We start from the raw sequence: 19,450 nt of genomic DNA, 5'->3' as shown, positions 1-19,450 counted from the left end.
AATGCCAAATACCATACACAACCATTTTATTCCTTTTTTTTGTTTGTTTTTTGTTTATAGCATAGAAGGACTCAGCCCCCATAATCAGCAGCTCACTGGCACCTTCTCCCGATCTCTCTCTCACCGACTTTCGTCTTTGAAAGCATTTTAGGTGCAGTTAATGTCACACTGTGAGATTAGCACGCATAGGAAAGCTAATGTGTGGCTGCAATGGGACATAACATCGACATAAAAATGTGTTTTTTAATATGTAGATTCTTTTATATTTCAAATGATAGTTCATTTAATTAAATAAATGAATCCTGGCACCTCCTCTTGTATTCATTCACTTGAAATTAGACTGAAACGCGTCGTGTGAATCTGGATTCTGTCTCACCAGACAGCGTCTAAGTGACACACGTACGGCGTCTTAATGATTGTCTACCTCTTATGAAGACGCCATGAGACCAGTGTGGGTTGCGAGACGCCATTTTGGCACCAACATGCATTGATTACAAGTGTCTTTGGTGTTCAACATTGAAATGACTGAAGCACGGACGGCATGCATGAGCTGAACGACAGTGGTGGGGAGTGCATACACTCATTATTTGAGGCTTTTCACATCCCCTGCCTAAGACCAGGTATTTCCACGTACTGATTAAAGGTGAAATGAGCATGTTAAACGTGACGTCTTGTCAAACCGGCTGTGCTAGGCTCTGCATGCCCTCAGCACCTCTCTGGCTCTTCTCTTGAAGTGTAAATGGGTTCACACTGCTCCCACCCCCTCCTTCTTTCCTCTCTTTTTTTTTCCCCTTTCCTCTGCTGTCACTTTCAAAGATGTGAGACGTTCGTAGTTCACACACACGCACACACACACACTTTGAGTGAGGCTGCGTAATAAGTCATGGGAGAAAACCACCTCTCATCTTATGGAAAAGCATCCTCTTCACAGTGAGCCACGGGATGCAGGGATTTTTGGAAAATCTCGGCAGAAGGTGCCGCGTCGGACCTTAACTTGACTTAGGATTGTGATGTCAACCATAAAAAAAGCCTGGGGTTAGCCCTTTAGATCCTCATCAAACACACTGACTGTCAAACTTGATGTCTGAAGAAGTTCTATTATTTATCTCAATACGTAGAGCTATCAGTCTTAACTGTACAAACATATAATGTAGCAGCAGGAAAAGTTATTTTGAAGGTTCGTCTCTGACTCACTTTTTTTTTGAAGGTTTGCAATTATAGGCTTCAGCTCTATGTTTTCAATTCCCACTTAATGAAAGCAGAATAGAAGAATGTGATGGTGGCGGCGGGGCGGGGTGGTATTTTTGCTTGCTTTGAGGAAAGTGCTCTGTTCTTGAACCCATCAGTGCTCCATTTCTGAATAGCATTTCAAAAAAAAGACAGTGTTGCAGAAAATGAAAGCCCTTTCTTCCTAAATAATGCTTGTGTTAATCAGTGAATTAACTTGATGTTTTGAAAAGGTTTTTTTATTATTATTATTTGTTAACATCAATCTGTGTTGCAGCATGTGTTCCCCCCCATGCTGCATTTAAGTGTGGATGTAATGGAAGGTGGAAAGCGGCATCCTCTGTTACATCTGCTCATTGTTACCTCACGCCGAGCGCTAATCTTCTGCCCTAATGAAAAGTCAAAGGTGGAGTAATGTCACATTGTGTAAATATAATGTGACAGCGAAGAGGTGATTAGGGTTAGACTGATGGTGATGTCCAGGATCGCTCCCAACACCTTGATCTCCTGTTTACCTTAAATAGCAGAGGACAGCTTTGTGTTTGATACTCAAAGATTAAACTTTAATGATCCCTATGGGGAAAATGGGAAGGCTACTGCAGTGATACGCACAAGCGATACAAACAAAGAGAAGCATTATAAAACAAAAACACTGAAAAATACAGCGTGAAAAAGCTATTCATATTTAAACATTATCTAAAGACAGAGCTCAGAAGAGTGTGGAAGTTAAACAGATGACTCAAAGATATGGCACTTGCAGGATAATGGATTATAGAAGAAAGGTATGCAGCAACTATGGCACTTGCAGAATACGATTGTAAGAAAGGAAATAAAGCGGTGAATAAAGAGGCCAATCAAGTGTGTATTTTTTAACAGATTTACACCCATTCATCAAGGTATTTCCCATGATCCCCAGAAGGACTTAAGTCAATTATTTGATTGGAAGCATGACAGGACGGTAAATAATTACCGGCAAAAAGCACAACTGTACAGGTTAAGCTTCTTCAACCTGGCAGCCTGCAGTGCAAATGTACCGTATATATATTTTTGGACTAGAATAAGTTGTGATCTCTATTCACCTCCTGTCAGACAACCTTGGTAGATAGACAGAATTTGAAAGTGTGTTTTGCCACAGACTGATCCTGTCTTTGCTCTCACAGATGGTCACTGAATGGGACCCTCATCAATCTGGGCCAGGATCGCCGGCGGCGGCTGTCTGGAGGGAACCTCATTATAAGCAGTCTGGACCGCCACCAGGATGTAGGGATGTACCAGTGTATGGCCTACAACACTGTAGGAGCTATCCTCAGCAGGAGAGCAAGTCTACATTTCGCCTGTGAGTCGTAAATAATGCAGACTCGTCAAAACCGACGGGGTGATATTTGCAGTATTTATCGTAAAAAGCTGCTGTTGTACGTCACATTATATGTTAAAGTCACTGTGGAGGGTCTGTTGTTTACCTATGTGTATGCAAGAGTCTTCTGGTATGGCACTCTGGGATGCAATGTGTGATTTGTGTTTGAAGAATAGCTGAACAAGGACGAAAGCCTAAACAAACATTTGGTTTTGACGGGAACATTATATGCCAATGCTGTAATAAAAACAGAAAATAAGACTAATGCAAATGAGTAAAAGCTGCATTGCATCGCCTTATATTGCAACTGTAAGTTTGCCTCTATGGTGGCGAGAACAGCAGTCACCTTAAAACGAATAAAGAGGTAAATACTTGCTATTCATACGCAGTATTTTAAGGGTGCTGAAAACAACAAAGCCTCTTTTCACACCTTTACTGGATGCTGGGATCTGACTGTGAATATTTTTGGTTTTGACTGACAGGCCTTTAAGAGATGCACCGCTGAGATTGGTGCTCAAAAATCCTGACTAATGATATTTATATAAAAAAAAACACAGACACAGTGAGTCTATTCAGAAGTAATAAGTAATATTCGCACCTCGCTGGTGAGAGTTTTAGCTATTTGCATCCTCGGAAGAAAATTATTGCAGCAAAATCTGTCGAGTATACAGATTAAGCAGGAGCTGAAAAACAGGGGAATTCGAATAATGTAAAAAAAGAAAGAAAGAAAGGAAATCACAAATTTGCTTAACTGATATTAAATGAATAGTTTCATCTTTGAATTTTATTCTAAAGAAATTAAATTAGGCTCAGGTGTTCGTGTGGTTACTCGGCTTTCATAGAGACACACTTTATATTACAATATGGCTGTGCTGTATGACGCAGATACAGTATATTTCATTCATTTATTTCAATGAAGGTCATTTCATATCCATTTAGCAACATGTATCACCACCCCCCCTACCTTTTCACAACTGTGTCTTTTGCTCATATCTGTGCAGCTTTTGTCCTCTTCATCTTTCATGGTCTGCTGCCGTGCATTGTGTCTCGGACAAAAAATCTCACAATGTCTGAGTTTGAGGTTTGCTTTGATTCTTGCAAAGGTGGTAAAATAGGTTGGTGGTGTCTGACAAAGGCCCATTTTCTGCTGCATTTGAACGTTTTAATGCGAGGGCTGTGCAACTGAAGTTGACCCTCTTTAAGGTACAAGTGGCGTCTTTCACCTTGGATGGGGAAAGTCTTTCTCCTGCCAATAATAACATAAATGAGTTTGTTCATGCTGGCTGGCCTCTGCTGGTGAAATGACAAGAAATACAGCTGTTACAAAGATTGTGGTAGAAACAAATATATAACCAAGGATCAAATGAAATGACGACGGGTTTCCATCTATAACACTAAATATATTGTCATATCTCACAGCCCTAGTCCTCTGATGTCTTATTTATGAGTGTCTGCACTTTATTTTGGTCACTTTACTCAAGCTCTTAAAACAAGCTCCCTTTTGTCCGAACTTGTCTCTCCCTTTCTCGCTCTCAGACATGGTAGATGTGCAATTCCCATGACAGTTTCCTTATAGGCGTGTGCCAGTGTTGAGCTGAAAGCTTTTACTCTAGCTCTGCTCCACTCTTATATGCTCTTAACTTCACTTTCTTGTTTTTCACCCTCAGATTTAGATCATTTTAAAGTCCATACCAGAAGCGCGGTGTCAGTCCGAGAAGGACAAGGAGTGGTGTTACTTTGTGGAACGCCCACTTCCTCAGGAGGTAAACTATGTGGCCCTCATCTTCATCTTTAACTTTAACCTCTGTCCTTTTTTAAAGGTCCTGTGAGATCCAGATTTTGAAATGCTTGTACATGCCATTTTTCAGTTGATGTGGTGTTGTGAGTGTTTGGTAGGGTCATGGTTGGGATTTATTTTAAGACTGAACTTTTTGCGTTCCCCCCCGTAAATAACTTTTCTCTGCCCTGCCTGGCCGTGCATGCCACTTGCTCCCTTGCTTCCCATATGCCTGAGACGACCTCATACTCCAGCTACAAACAAACAGCTACTATATACGCAACCCAGGCTTTGTATTGCGAGGGAACTGTGCTCTGTATATCGTAGCCGTTTATTTGTAGCTCCACTTATTGGAGCCATGGAACTCCGGCTCGAGTGCTGGCCTGGCGTGGAGCACCGGGGAGTTCTCGCAGGGAGTAAGTGCCATGCACGGACGGGCAGGTCTGCCGGAGGCACAGGGAGAGCCGGAGAGGGAAAACTATTGAGATGGAGCGCACAGGTTATTGCGAGGGAACGCCCTACCTGGGCTCCATACCTTTGTCCTCCCTTTTTACTGCAAAAATGAACCTTTTTCCTTTTTTTTCTGATGCATTTACAGTCGATGTCAGATGGTCTGGTGCACTTCTAAGCTGTATTTTGTACATGTTTTTATGGTTCAAGGGTGCAAACGGATATTGTAATTTCAGAGGAAAAATGGCCGCCCTAACAGGTCACTGCATTGACCTCCACGTGTCCTTGTTTGTCTTGCAGACCTTACTTATGCGTGGGTCTTCAATGAGTACCCATACTTTGTTCAGCAAGACAATCGGCGCTTCGTCTCGCAGCAGACAGGAAACCTTTACATCGCTAAGGTGGAGCCCTCTGATGTGGGTAACTACACTTGTGTGGTGATGAACAGCATCACAAAGGGCAAAGTTCAGAGCTCACCTACGTCCCTGGTCCTCAGGACAGACGGTAAGACACAGCCTCTAGACTTTGATGCGACAAGTGAGCTTTTCAGCCTTGCATTAAGGGTCTGTCGGTTTTAAGGCAGCTTAACTCGTCGCACACTTGCACGAGTGCTCTTTGTCGTGTCTTGCTTCACTGTAGGTGAGTCACCGAGGGCTAATGCCGAGTAAGTTAATAGTTGCGCCTCAATGTAGGCCACCAAACAAAGCACACAAATCTCCTCTTTGCTGACTTAGCGTTCTTGTAATTCCCATTTGCTGCGCTTTCACATGAATTCTCAGACCGCCTCGCAGTGGCCCGTTGTTCTATTCTCTGTTATGCTTTCACAGAAAGATTGAATAAAGACTGCCTTTAGAATGAATTAAACATAAGCCATACATCACTGGACCATTACATTGAGTGTTCTGATGGCTCAACCAGTTAGTTCCCGCTCAGTGTACTGTACATGTAGCTGCATGAATTTAAATCCCGTCGCATCACTTTCTGATGTGGGACTTCTCTTGTCTCCCCTGAATACTGATATAAACAATAAAACACCAGAGGTTTGGAACTGCCCACTCAAGCTTTGAAATAATAGATAAAAAGCCAGACTAGCTGAGCAAAACAAGATTTCACATTTACTCCGTCTAGTTCTCCAGGAAGAGATTTAAATTATCCCAGGCTGATATTTCACCACATTCTGGTGACTGCACACTTAAGTGAGGTACCACTTTGAGTTCACCCATGAGAGAATGTTTGCTCTTGTGTCTTTTATTTCTCCTCTGTTAGTTCTCACTGTTTGGTCCACAATGCAAGTGCCATACAGCTCGTAAGTCATACATAATGGACGACTGAACAAGTTCTTGTGCTTATTCCACATAGGAGTGATGGGTGAATACGAGCCAAAAATAGAAGTTAATTTCCCAGACAATGTACCCGCCGCTAAAGGATCAACAGTTACACTGGAGTGTTTCGCCCTTGGGAAGTAAGCTGGATTCCTTGAAGCATGATTTCACTCTTCTGCCGATTTACATTTCAGACAAGGCTCCTCTGTATTTCTATGTAGCAGACGTACAGTGGCTATTACTTAGAGTGTGGCATCAAGCGATGATTAGTCTGAAAGCAATGTAATACTGCGCAGCATGCTGTTGTATTTACGGGTCTAGGATTCTAAACCATTCGTCTGCCAAAAATACAGTCAATCAGCTCCATCAAGCAATTTATTGTAGGATTATTATCTGCGACACCTGCGACCTAAGCACACATTGTTCCAAATGGCTTCCTCTGTCTTTCCCAGTCCCGTCCCAGAGATCACGTGGAAGAGGGCTAACGGCATTCCCTTCCCCAGCAAAGTCAAAATGAAGTACTCCAACGCCGTGCTGGAGATACCCAGCTTCCAGCAGGACGACGCAGGAGGATACGAGTGTTTGGCCGAGAACAAGATGGGGAAGAACACCGCCACCGGTCGTCTGGCTTTCTACGGTAGTGTGACTTCTGTTTGGATCTCTAAATGGTGCATTCACACTTTGTTTTTTTTCTTCTTTGTTTTTCGATGCGAGAGCTAACCAACAGCAAACGACTCAGAGCAACTGAATGTAATCTCAATTGTATGAAAAATGTGCAGTGTGAATTACAAAGGTTCCTGTACTAGATCTAATGCTGCCGCTGTCAGTGTCTGACACCAAGAATTGGTTTAATTGGTATAAGGAGAAGATGATAATGTGATCATTTATATCCTTAATATCTCCAGTAGCTATAATAATAAAGTTCCACTCCCCCTTCAAGTATAATAATAATATAATACGCTGTGTTGGTTTTAACTGTGCTCCCGTTATTCCATTTTCAAGCTCTTGACTTGTTGTTTTCCCCTGAATTTGTGAGAGAGGGAGAATGACACTTGTGAAAATTGGAGCTGATGGCATGTACAGTTCCTGAGAAGTGAGCTGTGCTTATTATGAGCACAGCTCTCTTCCCATGAAAATTCCTGAAAAGCTGTCAATATGTGAGCGGCAAGCTGCAGGCAGACGGTTTCCGGACGGGGAAATGGACACGGGTGAAGTTTATTATACGTAAAATGAAGGTGACAGGTCGAGGTGAGCAGTGACGGTGCGCGTGCGTGTCTCTCGCCATGACAGCTTCCTGCTTTGTGGTGCAGTGTTTCGTTCTAATCCCCAGTTGCCACGTGGGCGCCGACACATTTTAGTGACGCAACTGAGTGACACACCTTGCATTCACTCCTATATCTCTGTCCGTTTTTTTGTTTTTTTATATAATTTTTTATGATTTTCAGGGATTTGTGCTGTGAACGAAGATCATTCTTCTCTCTCAAAACTAACCCGCCTGGATCTTGTCAGATATTTCACTGGAGTGTGTTTCTGTGTCCCCAGCCAAGCCTCAGTGGATCCAGACCACGAAGGACACAGCCCTGGCCATAGAGGAGAGACTATACTGGGAGTGTCGAGCCAACGGCAAACCCAAACCCTCCTATACGTGGCTGAAGAACGGCCAACAGCTTCTCCCGGAGGTAAATTACCACCTGTCTTCTGCCACCGACCGATGTTTCATTTTAAAAGCTTAATCTTCGGCTTTACCTCATCCTTTCATTTGAGAGAGCCTGACATCAGACACACACTGATGTCTTTTTTCTTTTTAAACATCTTTGCTGCGGTGTGCGGTGATGAGACACGAATGTAACTGTCTCTTAGTCTGTCCTGCCTTGACAGATTACACCGTTTTACAGAGTGGATCAGTGTTGTCCCTCCAGGAGATTTCGCCATTCCATTTGAAGTCAGGGGTTGTTTTTCGTTACTCATGGTGTAGATTTGGGCTCCTCGAAATTTAGAAACAATGGACTTAATCCGCTGTGAAACACGGCGTATACAGCCGTATATCCACACCACCAGAAATACACAGAGCCCTTTTGTATTTCAATACCCATAGCTTTAAATTATGCAGACTATAACATGCTTTTGAGTTTTATTATTATTCAGTTTAATAATGCTTAGAGTGAGACACAATGCTTTTGATATAGAGAGTAAATATAACCTGTCGGATTTTATTGTTTGAAAAATTTAAGACGTTTTTACTCCTGCAAGATTCAGAATGTGAATAGTGTAAGCAATATTGTTGTTTTTATGATTTCAGCCTCAGAGGTATTATGGCAAGTATACTGGTGTATAAATGTGTACACGTTAATGTCAGGGCTTAACAAATTACACAATTAGCAAATATCACTTGTTCTGGATTCTGAGTTCAAGCCAAGTAAAAAATGCAACACATAAATATGATAAGCAATTCATATGTTTACGTTCTCGTCCTTGCTTTACAGTTTTGCAATTAATGTTGTGATGGTGTCTCCTGCGGCAACGCTCCATCTTATTTTAGATCTATAACTCAGTAAATATTTAACTGAAGTTAGACCTTAAAATCTTATATTGCAAATCCAATTGCAGTTGCAATATAACGTCAGAAAAATTGCAATTTGATATATACTTTCAAACTGCACCTCAAGTCGGTCGCAGTTACCGTGGAGATTTATTCTGTACAGTTAGTCCGGTCCAGACTAGGCTAAACAACAAGGATTCTTCGTCTTAATCCTGTCGCTCAATCCTTTCATTCAGCCGCCACTTTCATCGGAAATAAATGTGATTTACAGTTATTCACGAGCGTCTGGATGTGCTTGACCTCAGTTTAATGAGCCCACATTAAAATATTACAGGCAAATTGTGATTCGGTCAATGTTATTTTAATTGTGATAGTCAATATTAATCTTAAATAGATCTTATATTATTGCTGTCAGAGGTTTGATGTTAGGTTTTTTTCCCCCTGCAATATTATTGCAGTTGTTGAGATGATTAGAAATACGATATAAAGTCCAATTTGTGTTATTGGAGGATGTTTTAGCTTCAAATACTTCGAGAGAGTTTCAGGAGAGGTCGAATTCATTGGCGTTTCCTGACAAGTACCTATACAAGAGGTATCCATTTTCCGCTAATGGTGTCTGTGACCTGTGCAGACTGTTTCACAGCATCACACATTACAGAGCTGTGCAATAACTGTACCACAGATTCTTAGATTCTTATATTCGATGCAGAAAATCGCAGAAAAAGGTATGAATTGCCGATCTGAACTATATATCTTTGGCGATAGAGTCAGTGGCAGACATCTTCATCACCTTGCCTGGCCAGAGAAGATTGTGCTACATTAAAGTGGAATTCTACCAGACTGTCGGTAACGTGAATTACAGATTCCAGCAAACTCGTTCCCTTACAGTCATTTCATCATTTCATTTATCCCCATTACGCCGGTTGTCGCATAGGGCAGCAACAAAGTCTCGCCACTTCACTCTGTCTTTGGCCAACTTCTCGATGGTCCCCCAGCTTTGATCATGTTGCTGGAGCTCCTTCTCTGTGGTCCAGTGCCATGTCATTTTAGGTCGCCCTTGATTTCTTTTGCCTTCTGGGTTCCAGTGTAATGCGACTCTTGGGTATATCGTTGATGTTCATTCCGAGGACATGGCCGATCCAGGTCCACCTGCGTCTATTGAGTGTGTAGTGCATGTCTTCCTGTTGGGTGATGGTTTTGGGCCAGACTATATGTAGTGACATGATATGTCACTTTCTGTGCTTTTCCAGCATTCTGCACCATATAGCGGTGTTGATGTTACGCAGCTTTGGTAGATCCGGAGTTTTGTTTTGGTGCTGTATCCCTTACAGTCGCAGCAGGATAACTCATCACATGAAGATTGTACAACTGTTTTAGAAAAACAAGTCACTCCTTGAATAGCAAATATAGTGATTTCAATGGAGCAGTGGATAGGAAATGAGGAGCTTATAAAAGCACAACAGTTTTTTCTTAGGATACCTGTATTTGGACGTATAAAAAGGCACCCAACCAGAGTTTGATTGATATTTCCAACAGTATACATTTTTTTTTTGGCTCAAATGAGCTCTGTAAGTATTTATATTGGGCTACTTACGCATTCTGTTAGTCCACTATTGTCTGCCAGACTTTTCCTCTAATCTTAGCAGCTGTATTGCCTTTTTTTTATGTATCTAGTGTTTTACCTGTTGCTCGCTTGGCAAGCAGACGCAGACGCATTTCTGCAACAGTGAATCTGTGATCGATCTCAGGGTCTACTTAAAAAATATGCACTTCTCGTATATGCACTTTGCCATTCCTGCAACAGACTAAGCCAAGATGAACTCAGTAGCATAGGTTAAGCCCCTCTTTTTACATTTACATTGAAGCATTTAGCAGACACTTTTATCCAAAGTGACTTACAAGAGAGGAATAAGCTGCATAGAAGAAGACTCGGATCAGATATCCTTGGTTTCTTGATTCTACTTTTGTGCCACTGCCCCGAGGATTCAAACCTAGACTTTTCTTGCATCACTCAAATAATATATAATGGAGCAGGAATCTTAATTTTGCCACGCAGACAAAAAACCAGTTCACTCTGATTGTTTTTACACCCGACACAAAATACTGAAAACCTTTGAGACTAGTAGACATGATTGTGGGAAAAAGCATGGTCCTATTTGGAAAAACAAAAATGTGGTTTGCCGTCTGACTGCTTAATTCTCTGCAACATAATCCTGACTTGATCTACACTTATTGACAGGCCCGACTAACCCAATCGAATGCTCATTGAGCTTTGCCAAAGGAGGCTGAGCAAAGCAAAAGCTACCTTTAAGTCTTCAGCAATAATTGCTTTCTTTGATCCTTTTCTTCACAGGACAGGATCCGTGTGGAGGACGGGGTCCTGTCGGTGTCAGTGCTGACCCTGTCTGACGCCGGCATGTACCAGTGTGTGGCAGAGAATAAACATGGCGTCATATATTTTGCTGCCGAACTGATGGTTTTAGGTAGGATGGCATTTATCGCTCCCTTAAGTCCTCAAGCCATTGTTGTCAAAGACTCGTAAAGGTCACCCTACTGTCATCCGTAAAGGTTGTCTGGATTAACAGATAATGGGGTCAGCGAGAATCATTTTGTGGGGTCAAACACATTTAAGAAATAAATATTTTTTTGTCTTTTGGGATATTGTGATTTACTTGGATGGGGTGACGGAACATAAATAGAAAAAAAATAATAGAATAATGAGTAAGTTACAGTTTTTAATTGCCATTTTACCAATAGAGAATGCTAATCACAGACGTATAAAAAGGTCTGGTTTAATTATCACTTTGTTTTTTTTTGTCTCAGCTCAGGCTGAAGCTCGTCCTGTGAGCTGCAGTCGTGCACTAAAATCCGTTTACTGTTTCCCATCAGCCTCTCCTCCAGACTTCACAGGGAACATTCTGAGAGCTTTGCTCAAAGCCAAGGCGGGAACAACAGTGGCTTTAGAGTGCAAACCGCAGGCCTTTCCCATCGCCAGCATTTTATGGAAGAAAGGAAACCTGCCCATCCACACCAATGACAGGTAACAGTGACAATACAGATGAACAATTTGGGACTAAATACTGTATATAATTGTGGTTTCAGGGTACAGTTATTCACTGTGTAATAGATCTCAAAAGTGATGGAGCACTATCACACATCACCACCCAGACACTGACTGCTCTATATTCTGTTGCAAGGTTAAGATGTTAAAGTTAGGAACTGTTTGAGTCCCATTTTTTTAAGTTGCAGACAAGACAGGAAAGTCAAAAATAGAAAACTTGAACTGCTGCCTTTGCAATTTGTGAAAAAAATGACAGTTTCACACAGCGATTTCAATTTGAAAACGATTCATTGTTCGACCCTAGCTGACGATGTTACTTAATTGATTACTAAATGAATCGTCAACTATTTTGATAGTTGATTATTTGATATGAATTGATTTATTAGTTTTTGCAATGATTCAAACAAGCTTTCAGATTTCTCAGCTTTCTAAAAGGACGAGAGCGATTATTCAAAAAAGGCAGCGCTTTGGACGACGATCGATTATTAAAAGAAATACGTCAACGACCGTCTATTTTGATATTCAATTAACCGGTTTGTGTGTTGAAATTAAAATTTTAATTGTGTAATTAAAACAAGCTGTCCGATTATGTTCTGGTTTCTTTGCTCCATATAATAAATACATCATTGAAACAGAATCATTTTGGTTTGTGGACCAAACAAAAACATTTGAAAACATCATTATTTCCTGGTTTAGTTTACCCTGATCAACATTTTAATATTTTAAGAACCAAACAAGTACTCGATCAATAGTGAAAAGAATCATTAGCTGCAGCCCTAATTACTTGCAATAATTGAATAAACACTCAGGTAAATCATTGTGTCTCTCTGCTTTGGGTTTGCCACGAGCATAGACAGTAAGTAGCCTATACAGACACTGAAAACAATGTAAATACTCTATATTCATTCCATTTTAATAACATGGCCTTAAGCATGAAAAACTGAATATCATTATGATACATTTCCAATACATGTGTAGCCCTCACACAGGATATTGAGCTGCACACACCCAGATTTAGAGCTAATGGTAAAACGCTTTCATCATGTGTTTCGCAGTTAGAATATAAACAGTTTTTTTTTTTTTTCTTTGTTTGTGCTCTCCTGCAGGATCACACTCTCCCCAGATGGAACGCTGAGGCTTGCCAACGTTAGCAAGTCTGATGCAGGCAGCTATACATGCTTCGCTAGGAATAGATTTGGCATGTCAAGTACAACCGGAAGGCTTCTTGTTACCGGTAAGCTTGACTCTTAAGTAGCAGAATTTTCAAACTTAGTGAACTGAATTTGTGGCTCAGTGCGGATCAACACAGGGACTCGAGTCCATAACTGGTGGATAGAAGAGTTGGGAAGCCTCTGTCTTTGTTGTCAAGCTCAACGGAAAAAAGGACAAAATCTCATCTTTCAGTTTTAGTTTTTCTGCGGCCGCAATAATGCACTTTGAAGGGAGTTTGAGGAAAATAGTCAATGGTCGTCTTCCTGAAAAACAGTCGAAACAACACAAATAAAAGTGTTCTGAGTGGAAGCAATGAAAGCATTAGTGTAGAGCTTCTGCAGGCCCTGTTGTTGTATTGTGTGTGTGTGTGTGTGTGTGCATTTCTACTGGCGCAGTAGTTAAGTGTTCTCCGAGATTCTTATTGCTTTTATTAATGTGAAAATTGTTATTGTTTGCTGCTAGATCTGTTTTTACTTTTGTCACTATATTGGAGTCATAATGTAGTCAGAGTCACAAAGCCATGACCCAGACTTTGATTATTACTAGATAATGAACTGAAGGGACCCTTCTTACATGTAGCATAGCATTTCATTCCTTGAAAGTCAATATAAAGTAGAATGAGAGAGTGTAAAAATTCTCCTACTTTTTGGTTTGCACCCTCTTTATTCCGGCACAACATGGTCAAATGATGGTAGACTTTGAAGTTGTGCCTCTCATTTTTGTTCCGGGAGCACGAAGGAGCCCATTACACGGGTTTTTATCAGATCTGCAGTGTATTATAATTGCTATCAGGATTTCAAGAGATTATTCTAGTCTTGTCAGCCTGGAGTATTAGGCCTTTTTAGTGGTGGCAGGCTGCATGTTATCACATTATCCCACATTCATGAGGCCTTCCTTTATCTAGTAGATAATACTGGATGCCTTCCACTCCGTGTATTACAGAACAGGCTCTTGTGTTCCAGCAAGTGTCTTTTCACTTTGTGTGCTTCAGCATCAGAATATCAGCAAAGGATTGCTCATCTCCGTGCAGTGAAATGTCTCATTTTCTGTGTGAGACTGGCAGGCGGCCCCTGTCAGAAACGACTCCCACTCATGATGTGTTGGGTTTTTTTTTTTTTTCTCACCCAAACCAGATCCGACTAGAATCCTGCAGGGGCCAGTGGACATGGAGATCATTGTGGGCGAGAGCATAGTGTTACCATGTCAGGTCGCCAGTGACCCTGTCCTTGACGTTTCTTTCTCCTGGGCCTTCAACGGACAGCTCATCGCCAAGGGAGATGGTCACTTTGAGTTAGTGGGTGGGGTGAGTGACCTGCCGTCCTACTTCTTCTTCAGAATGTGTGAATGGGCACTTGGTCCCTCTGTACCACCGTTATTATTTGTTTAATCCCAGCCACTAGTTAAAAGAGGCAGCTGTGATGTGACATTGTGGAGAGATTTATTGTCACAAATTAGATTTTTGAATTGTGATTTTTTATTTTTTATGCCTGTTTTTCTTTGGAGGCATTTTAGGCTGCGAAGCAAGTTCTGTTAGATTATTCCGGTCCTCTAAAGGGCCGCGTTTCCATCATGGTACAGTTCGGTTCAGAACAGTAAGACCCTCGGTCAGGCTCGCGTTTCGACTGAGAACAGTACCCTTCCTTGGTAGGCGGGGTGTGAGATACGTAGCGCGGCTGATATCGGTATCGGAAAGAATAACGCAAAGATGAGCGATCCCTCGTCGGTGTCAAAATACGCTTCCAGCACAAAAATGATGATGTGGACAATATGTTACAGGTAATAGCCATTGTGACAGGTTTTTTCAGGTACACCTCTCATACCGCCAGCCCGGCCTCATGAAGTAATCTATTTTTTAATACTTGGGCTGGTCCTCCCACTTTGACTGCACAGCTCGTCATAACAAAAAGGGAATACACACCGTTCAAGGTGTCTTTTAAAGGGATGAAAGCGTGGCAGAACTGCCAAAACACTTTGAGAGCACACTCACGCCCCTTTAAAAATTACTGATTCATCCAGTGTGTGTTTGACGGACAATGTTCTTATCTGAAGAGACTTCCCTCCCCAGAAATGCTACAGCCCGATCCAGAAAGATTATCAACTTTACTTTAGGAATTTAATTTCCATCATTAAACCAAGTTCGCTCAACTGCCACATTTCTCAGCCAATGCCGGGAGATTAATTTCACCGCTAAGTTTCCATTTGCCACTGACAGGTGTCCTTTTTTAGATGAGATTCTGAAGGTTTTTCCCTTTCACATCAAGCAAAAACCACACGGCTGTACTACGGGTGTAGTTCCTCGCTACAGGTCTCCAAGGTCATGGCGATGACCTCTCAAAATAGTCACTCACAAAGACACTCCCTTTGCTGCTTTTGTGATCCTCTTCATCTGAGCTTGAGCCTCCGTAGGTTCTCTCACATTCAGAAATGTTTCTCTGCGTTTGCTTTTGTGGCTCGGAGCGCAAGAAGAGTCAAGACACAGTATATGTGTGAAAGCTCCTTGATGTAAATTGTCTTTTAAAAACAGAGCAGGGTTTTCCTTACGCGTCGCCATAAGCATGCTTCGCTAAATGTTTTAATAAGCTGTCACAAGGTCTGCTGTCTTTCATGTTACATAAGGCTTTCTTTCCTCCTCGGCAGAGAACAGCAGGAGATCTGATGATCAGAAACATTCAGCTTTACCATGCCGGCAAATATATCTGCGTGGTGGACACAGACGTGGAGAGCCTGTCAGCCGTGGCTGTATTGATTGTGAAAGGTAAGAACGCCTCCTTTATAGTCTGCAGTCACCAATTATGACGCGGCTTAGTACAGCCAGTATTGATGAAATGGAGGATGTAAAAAAAAATCCAGACTTGACTGTAAACCAGACGGATTACCAGACAGAGCTGTGGCAGGGAAATATTTAGGGGCATTAAGGAAGTGCTTTACTGACAAAAAGAAATAATAATGTCGACTCTGGCCGCATTATGTTCTCGTAGCCTTTTAAAAAAATCAAATGGGTTTTGTTTGAGCCCGTGAATGCATACTCATAAACTCATGAAAATCTTTTTCTTTTATGTCTTTCTTATTTCTAGTAGTCGCATGATTATATCAAACAGAAGAGGTTTGCTTTTCTTTTATATTGCACTCAGGGACAATAGTGCAAGTAAAGAACTTGAGCAGACTGTGTGTAAAATCGTAAAATCGAAATGTTTTTTTTTTTTTTTTTTCCTCTTTCCAATTTAAATGTACAATTGTCAGTGTTGCTGCAATGAACTTGACAGATGAATGTTTCGATGCCTGTCTGCGCTCACTCATGCACTATGTATGGCTCCTGAGAGACACAGTTATTGGGAGCTGCGTTCGGGCACAACAACAAAACAGAACAACTCTCGCAGTACGTTTCAGGGAGAGTCAGGTTTGGGTTGTGTGCAGATTGAGAGGTCGGACGTCGCCGGCTTTGATCAATACGCCAAATAGCCCAGCAAATTGACACAGCATATGTTAAATGTCAGATGAGGTGAGGGATGATTTGGATGTCAGGATTTGAAAAGGTTGGATCCATATCTTTGTCTTTTAAAGATATTCTGCCGTGATTCACTTTGGCATGTTGAAGATCTCTAAGGCAAATGGCATTAATAAGCCTTTCCAACTGGCTGACAACTAAGAGGAAATCGCCTTTCAACTAGAAGCAATATCAAGGCCGCGGGAATGGATTGCCCTGCTATTGACTGGAGAGAAACTTGTTGATGACTCAGGCTGTGCATTATTTACACGTCCTGCTCATGGCAGCTGTCATGAGTCTCTGGATGCTTGGATCAAAGGGCTTTAAATGTTGGGGGGCAAAGCAAAAACAAGTCATGGCAGGTAAAGATTCAGTCTAGCCGACGGACTGTGGCCACATGTCAAATAGTAGCTGAGAGGTCGTTATTCCATCCCATTCCACTGCCTTTATACTCATGACCCATGAAGAACACGGGTGACCGACAATGATCTGCACCATGCTAAGCGAGTACAGCCAACACACATGGTCTCTTTACTAGAAGTGAAGCATTTTTTTTTTTTATGCTATAAAATCTGTTTCCCAAATTCTTCTTTGACAGTAAACTGGTTTGAGGATGTCCTCATTTTGTGGTTTTTGGTGAAACACAGATAAACATTTTGCACCATTTTCTGCATCTAATGAATAAACGGATCATTCATTCGAGAAAATAGTCGACAGATTATTCGATTGTGAAATGTATGATCAGCTGCAGCCCTAATTATCAGCCCAATGTACTTAAATTTTAAAACGTAAAAGCGACCGTGATGTGTTATTCCATGTGTCCGTGATGAGATGAGTATGGATGCATCCCTTCATATTTGTATCTGGTAGAATTTCAACTACTTTTACCCACTTTTTCTTTAACGGTTCTATCATTTAGTCTACTAATTTGTTTCGGATGACCTTTTATCTTCTGTAATTTAATTGAATTTTAACAAGATGATATATTAGTAAGGAGGTGTAACTGAATACATTTTGCGGAAATTGACAAAAATGTGTTTTGTGTGCACGTGTGTCCATGGAAACGGGCACATTTTCATCTTTCCAGACGAAAAGCTTGTTCCATGCTGTGCGGATTATCTCAAAGTGCTGACGACACTGGATTCACATGTTTGTTTGTCATTTCAAAGCCAGTACAACATTTTCCATTCACTGCCATTTCTTTTGAGATGGAGAACTCTCCGAGCTTAAAGAACATCCTCCCAGGTGAGGAAAAACATTTAGTGTAACGTCTGTCAGTGGCTGCTCTTAACATCTGCTTCAGAATGCAGTTTTAATGTTAAGACAACAGTGTGAATAATGCAGGACTCATTATGATGATGATGATCAGAGCGAGTGCAGGAGCAGTGTCAACACAGTCCGTATATATGTTCATACACTGTGTTGACATTCAAGATTAGGATCACAATCATGGCAGCTATTGATATTATAGGCCATAAACACATAATTGTAATTGTGTGATATTCGCTGGTGACAGTGGCTCAGTAATTCTGCTGGATGTGATTGCCGCTCTTTTACTCTGCTCCTCTCACAGCGTTGAAGGTCAATAATGACAATTGCTCCTGACACAGAGACTTTTGAGTGATCAATCTGGGTTGTTGTTTGTTATGTTTTTTTTTTTTTACCACAGCGGTTTTTGGATTCCACTCCATGATGTTTCCCCAAACACTTAAGTGGGTGCTGGTGGTTACAGAGAAGGTCACGTCATACAGATAGCGTCGTTGTCATTAGTGTGAAAACCACTTGGTGATCACTTGTGCTTGTTTGACAGCTGCATCCTCATCGTTGATCGTCCCGGTCGACACTGTGTGGTGAAACACACCGCTAATACAACGCTGTACGGCCGTATGTCATTTTTCCATTCACTTCTGTTCCGACAGGCTAATATTCACTCCACATCAGAACAATATGAGTGTGTCTAAAAGGGTTCTTAATGATAATACAGCCATATATTAATTTACTCGGTGCCATGTTCTCAATAAAAGCCCAAACAGTCTGTCCATATAAATCACAGATTATTCCAACACCCCCAAGACACTGACAGCACTATTTTGCCTCAGCCAATGAAATATAATTAAGAGGAAAAGGGAATTGATCCCTGATTCTTTGCTCCAAGACTGCTTTATGTTTAATGATGTCTGTGTTTTAAAGTTGCTTTTTTATTTTATTAAGAGCCGCTAATGAGTTTTACAAAGATCAATATCTCTAAAGTCGATGCTTGAAGGCTGAATGTTTGAGTGCAGCTCATTTGAGACTTATGTAAATAAAAAAAAAAGAAAAGTGCAGCAGTTACTTATTTAGCATGCATACTGAATACACGCTGAAGTATTTACATTTGCATTTATACCAACAATAACAAGCTGCACTTAAAGCATAAACACAAAATCGGTTCTGTGTGATTTTATCGCATTGGTCGTTTATTAAAATAATAATTTCACGCTTTAATAATTTATATCATTGTACTCCCGAATTAGAAACTACTTCAGAGGCAGCGAGGAGAGTGAGCAGAGCTTAGGGTGTTATTATTCTGCGGCCTTTCTCACAGCTCTCCAGTGGTCTATTATTTCTGATGAGCTGACACCTTCATTAGAACAGCAAACAGTGGATGAGGCCAAAGTAAACCATCACACCACTTAATTGGCCGAATAACGAAAATAAATGATAGAACTCTGGTCTTTCTTCATCTTTTACCTTTTAATTTGACTCCCAGCATCTGCTTACATCTACCATTTCATCGATCACTTACCGGAAGGACCGTGAAAAGGAAAGGATTACAAGTCGGGGGAATGTTGGTAGATAAATCTTAAATGAACCTTTTATGTCTTTTGGATGACGTTTCTTCAGCTCCAATTCAAAGCTTCGTAATAGTGTTTTTTTTTTTTTTTTCGTTTGCTTTTGCCATTGATTTCAAAATAGAGGCAGAGTTGCAGACTGAGGATGAATTTGACTTAATCTCGATTCATTTATTCATTTATTTTGAGTAGG

General features: G+C 41.2%; 1 protein-coding gene across 1 annotated transcript in view; it reads left to right on the top strand.

Moving 5' to 3' along the window:
* LOC131468757 (contactin-3-like) overlaps window positions 1–19,450 on the top strand; it is a 37,390-nt gene that overhangs the window by 5,813 nt on the left and 12,127 nt on the right. The window contains exons 4-14 of the mRNA XM_058643330.1: window positions 2,388–2,563; window positions 4,249–4,344; window positions 5,109–5,312; window positions 6,168–6,270; window positions 6,583–6,767; window positions 7,673–7,809; window positions 11,023–11,152; window positions 11,559–11,709; window positions 12,837–12,964; window positions 14,076–14,245; window positions 15,580–15,697. Coding sequence (XP_058499313.1) covers window positions 2,388–2,563; window positions 4,249–4,344; window positions 5,109–5,312; window positions 6,168–6,270; window positions 6,583–6,767; window positions 7,673–7,809; window positions 11,023–11,152; window positions 11,559–11,709; window positions 12,837–12,964; window positions 14,076–14,245; window positions 15,580–15,697 — 1,598 coding nt within the window. The remainder of the gene's footprint in view (window positions 1–2,387; window positions 2,564–4,248; window positions 4,345–5,108; window positions 5,313–6,167; window positions 6,271–6,582; window positions 6,768–7,672; window positions 7,810–11,022; window positions 11,153–11,558; window positions 11,710–12,836; window positions 12,965–14,075; window positions 14,246–15,579; window positions 15,698–19,450) is intronic.

This window comes from Solea solea, chromosome 11 (genome assembly GCF_958295425.1).
Source record: "Solea solea chromosome 11, fSolSol10.1, whole genome shotgun sequence".
In the NCBI taxonomy this organism is placed as follows: domain Eukaryota; kingdom Metazoa; phylum Chordata; class Actinopteri; order Pleuronectiformes; family Soleidae; genus Solea; species Solea solea.
The sequence above is the reverse complement of the archived record's forward strand: the minus strand, read 5'-3'. Positions and strand labels throughout refer to the sequence as shown.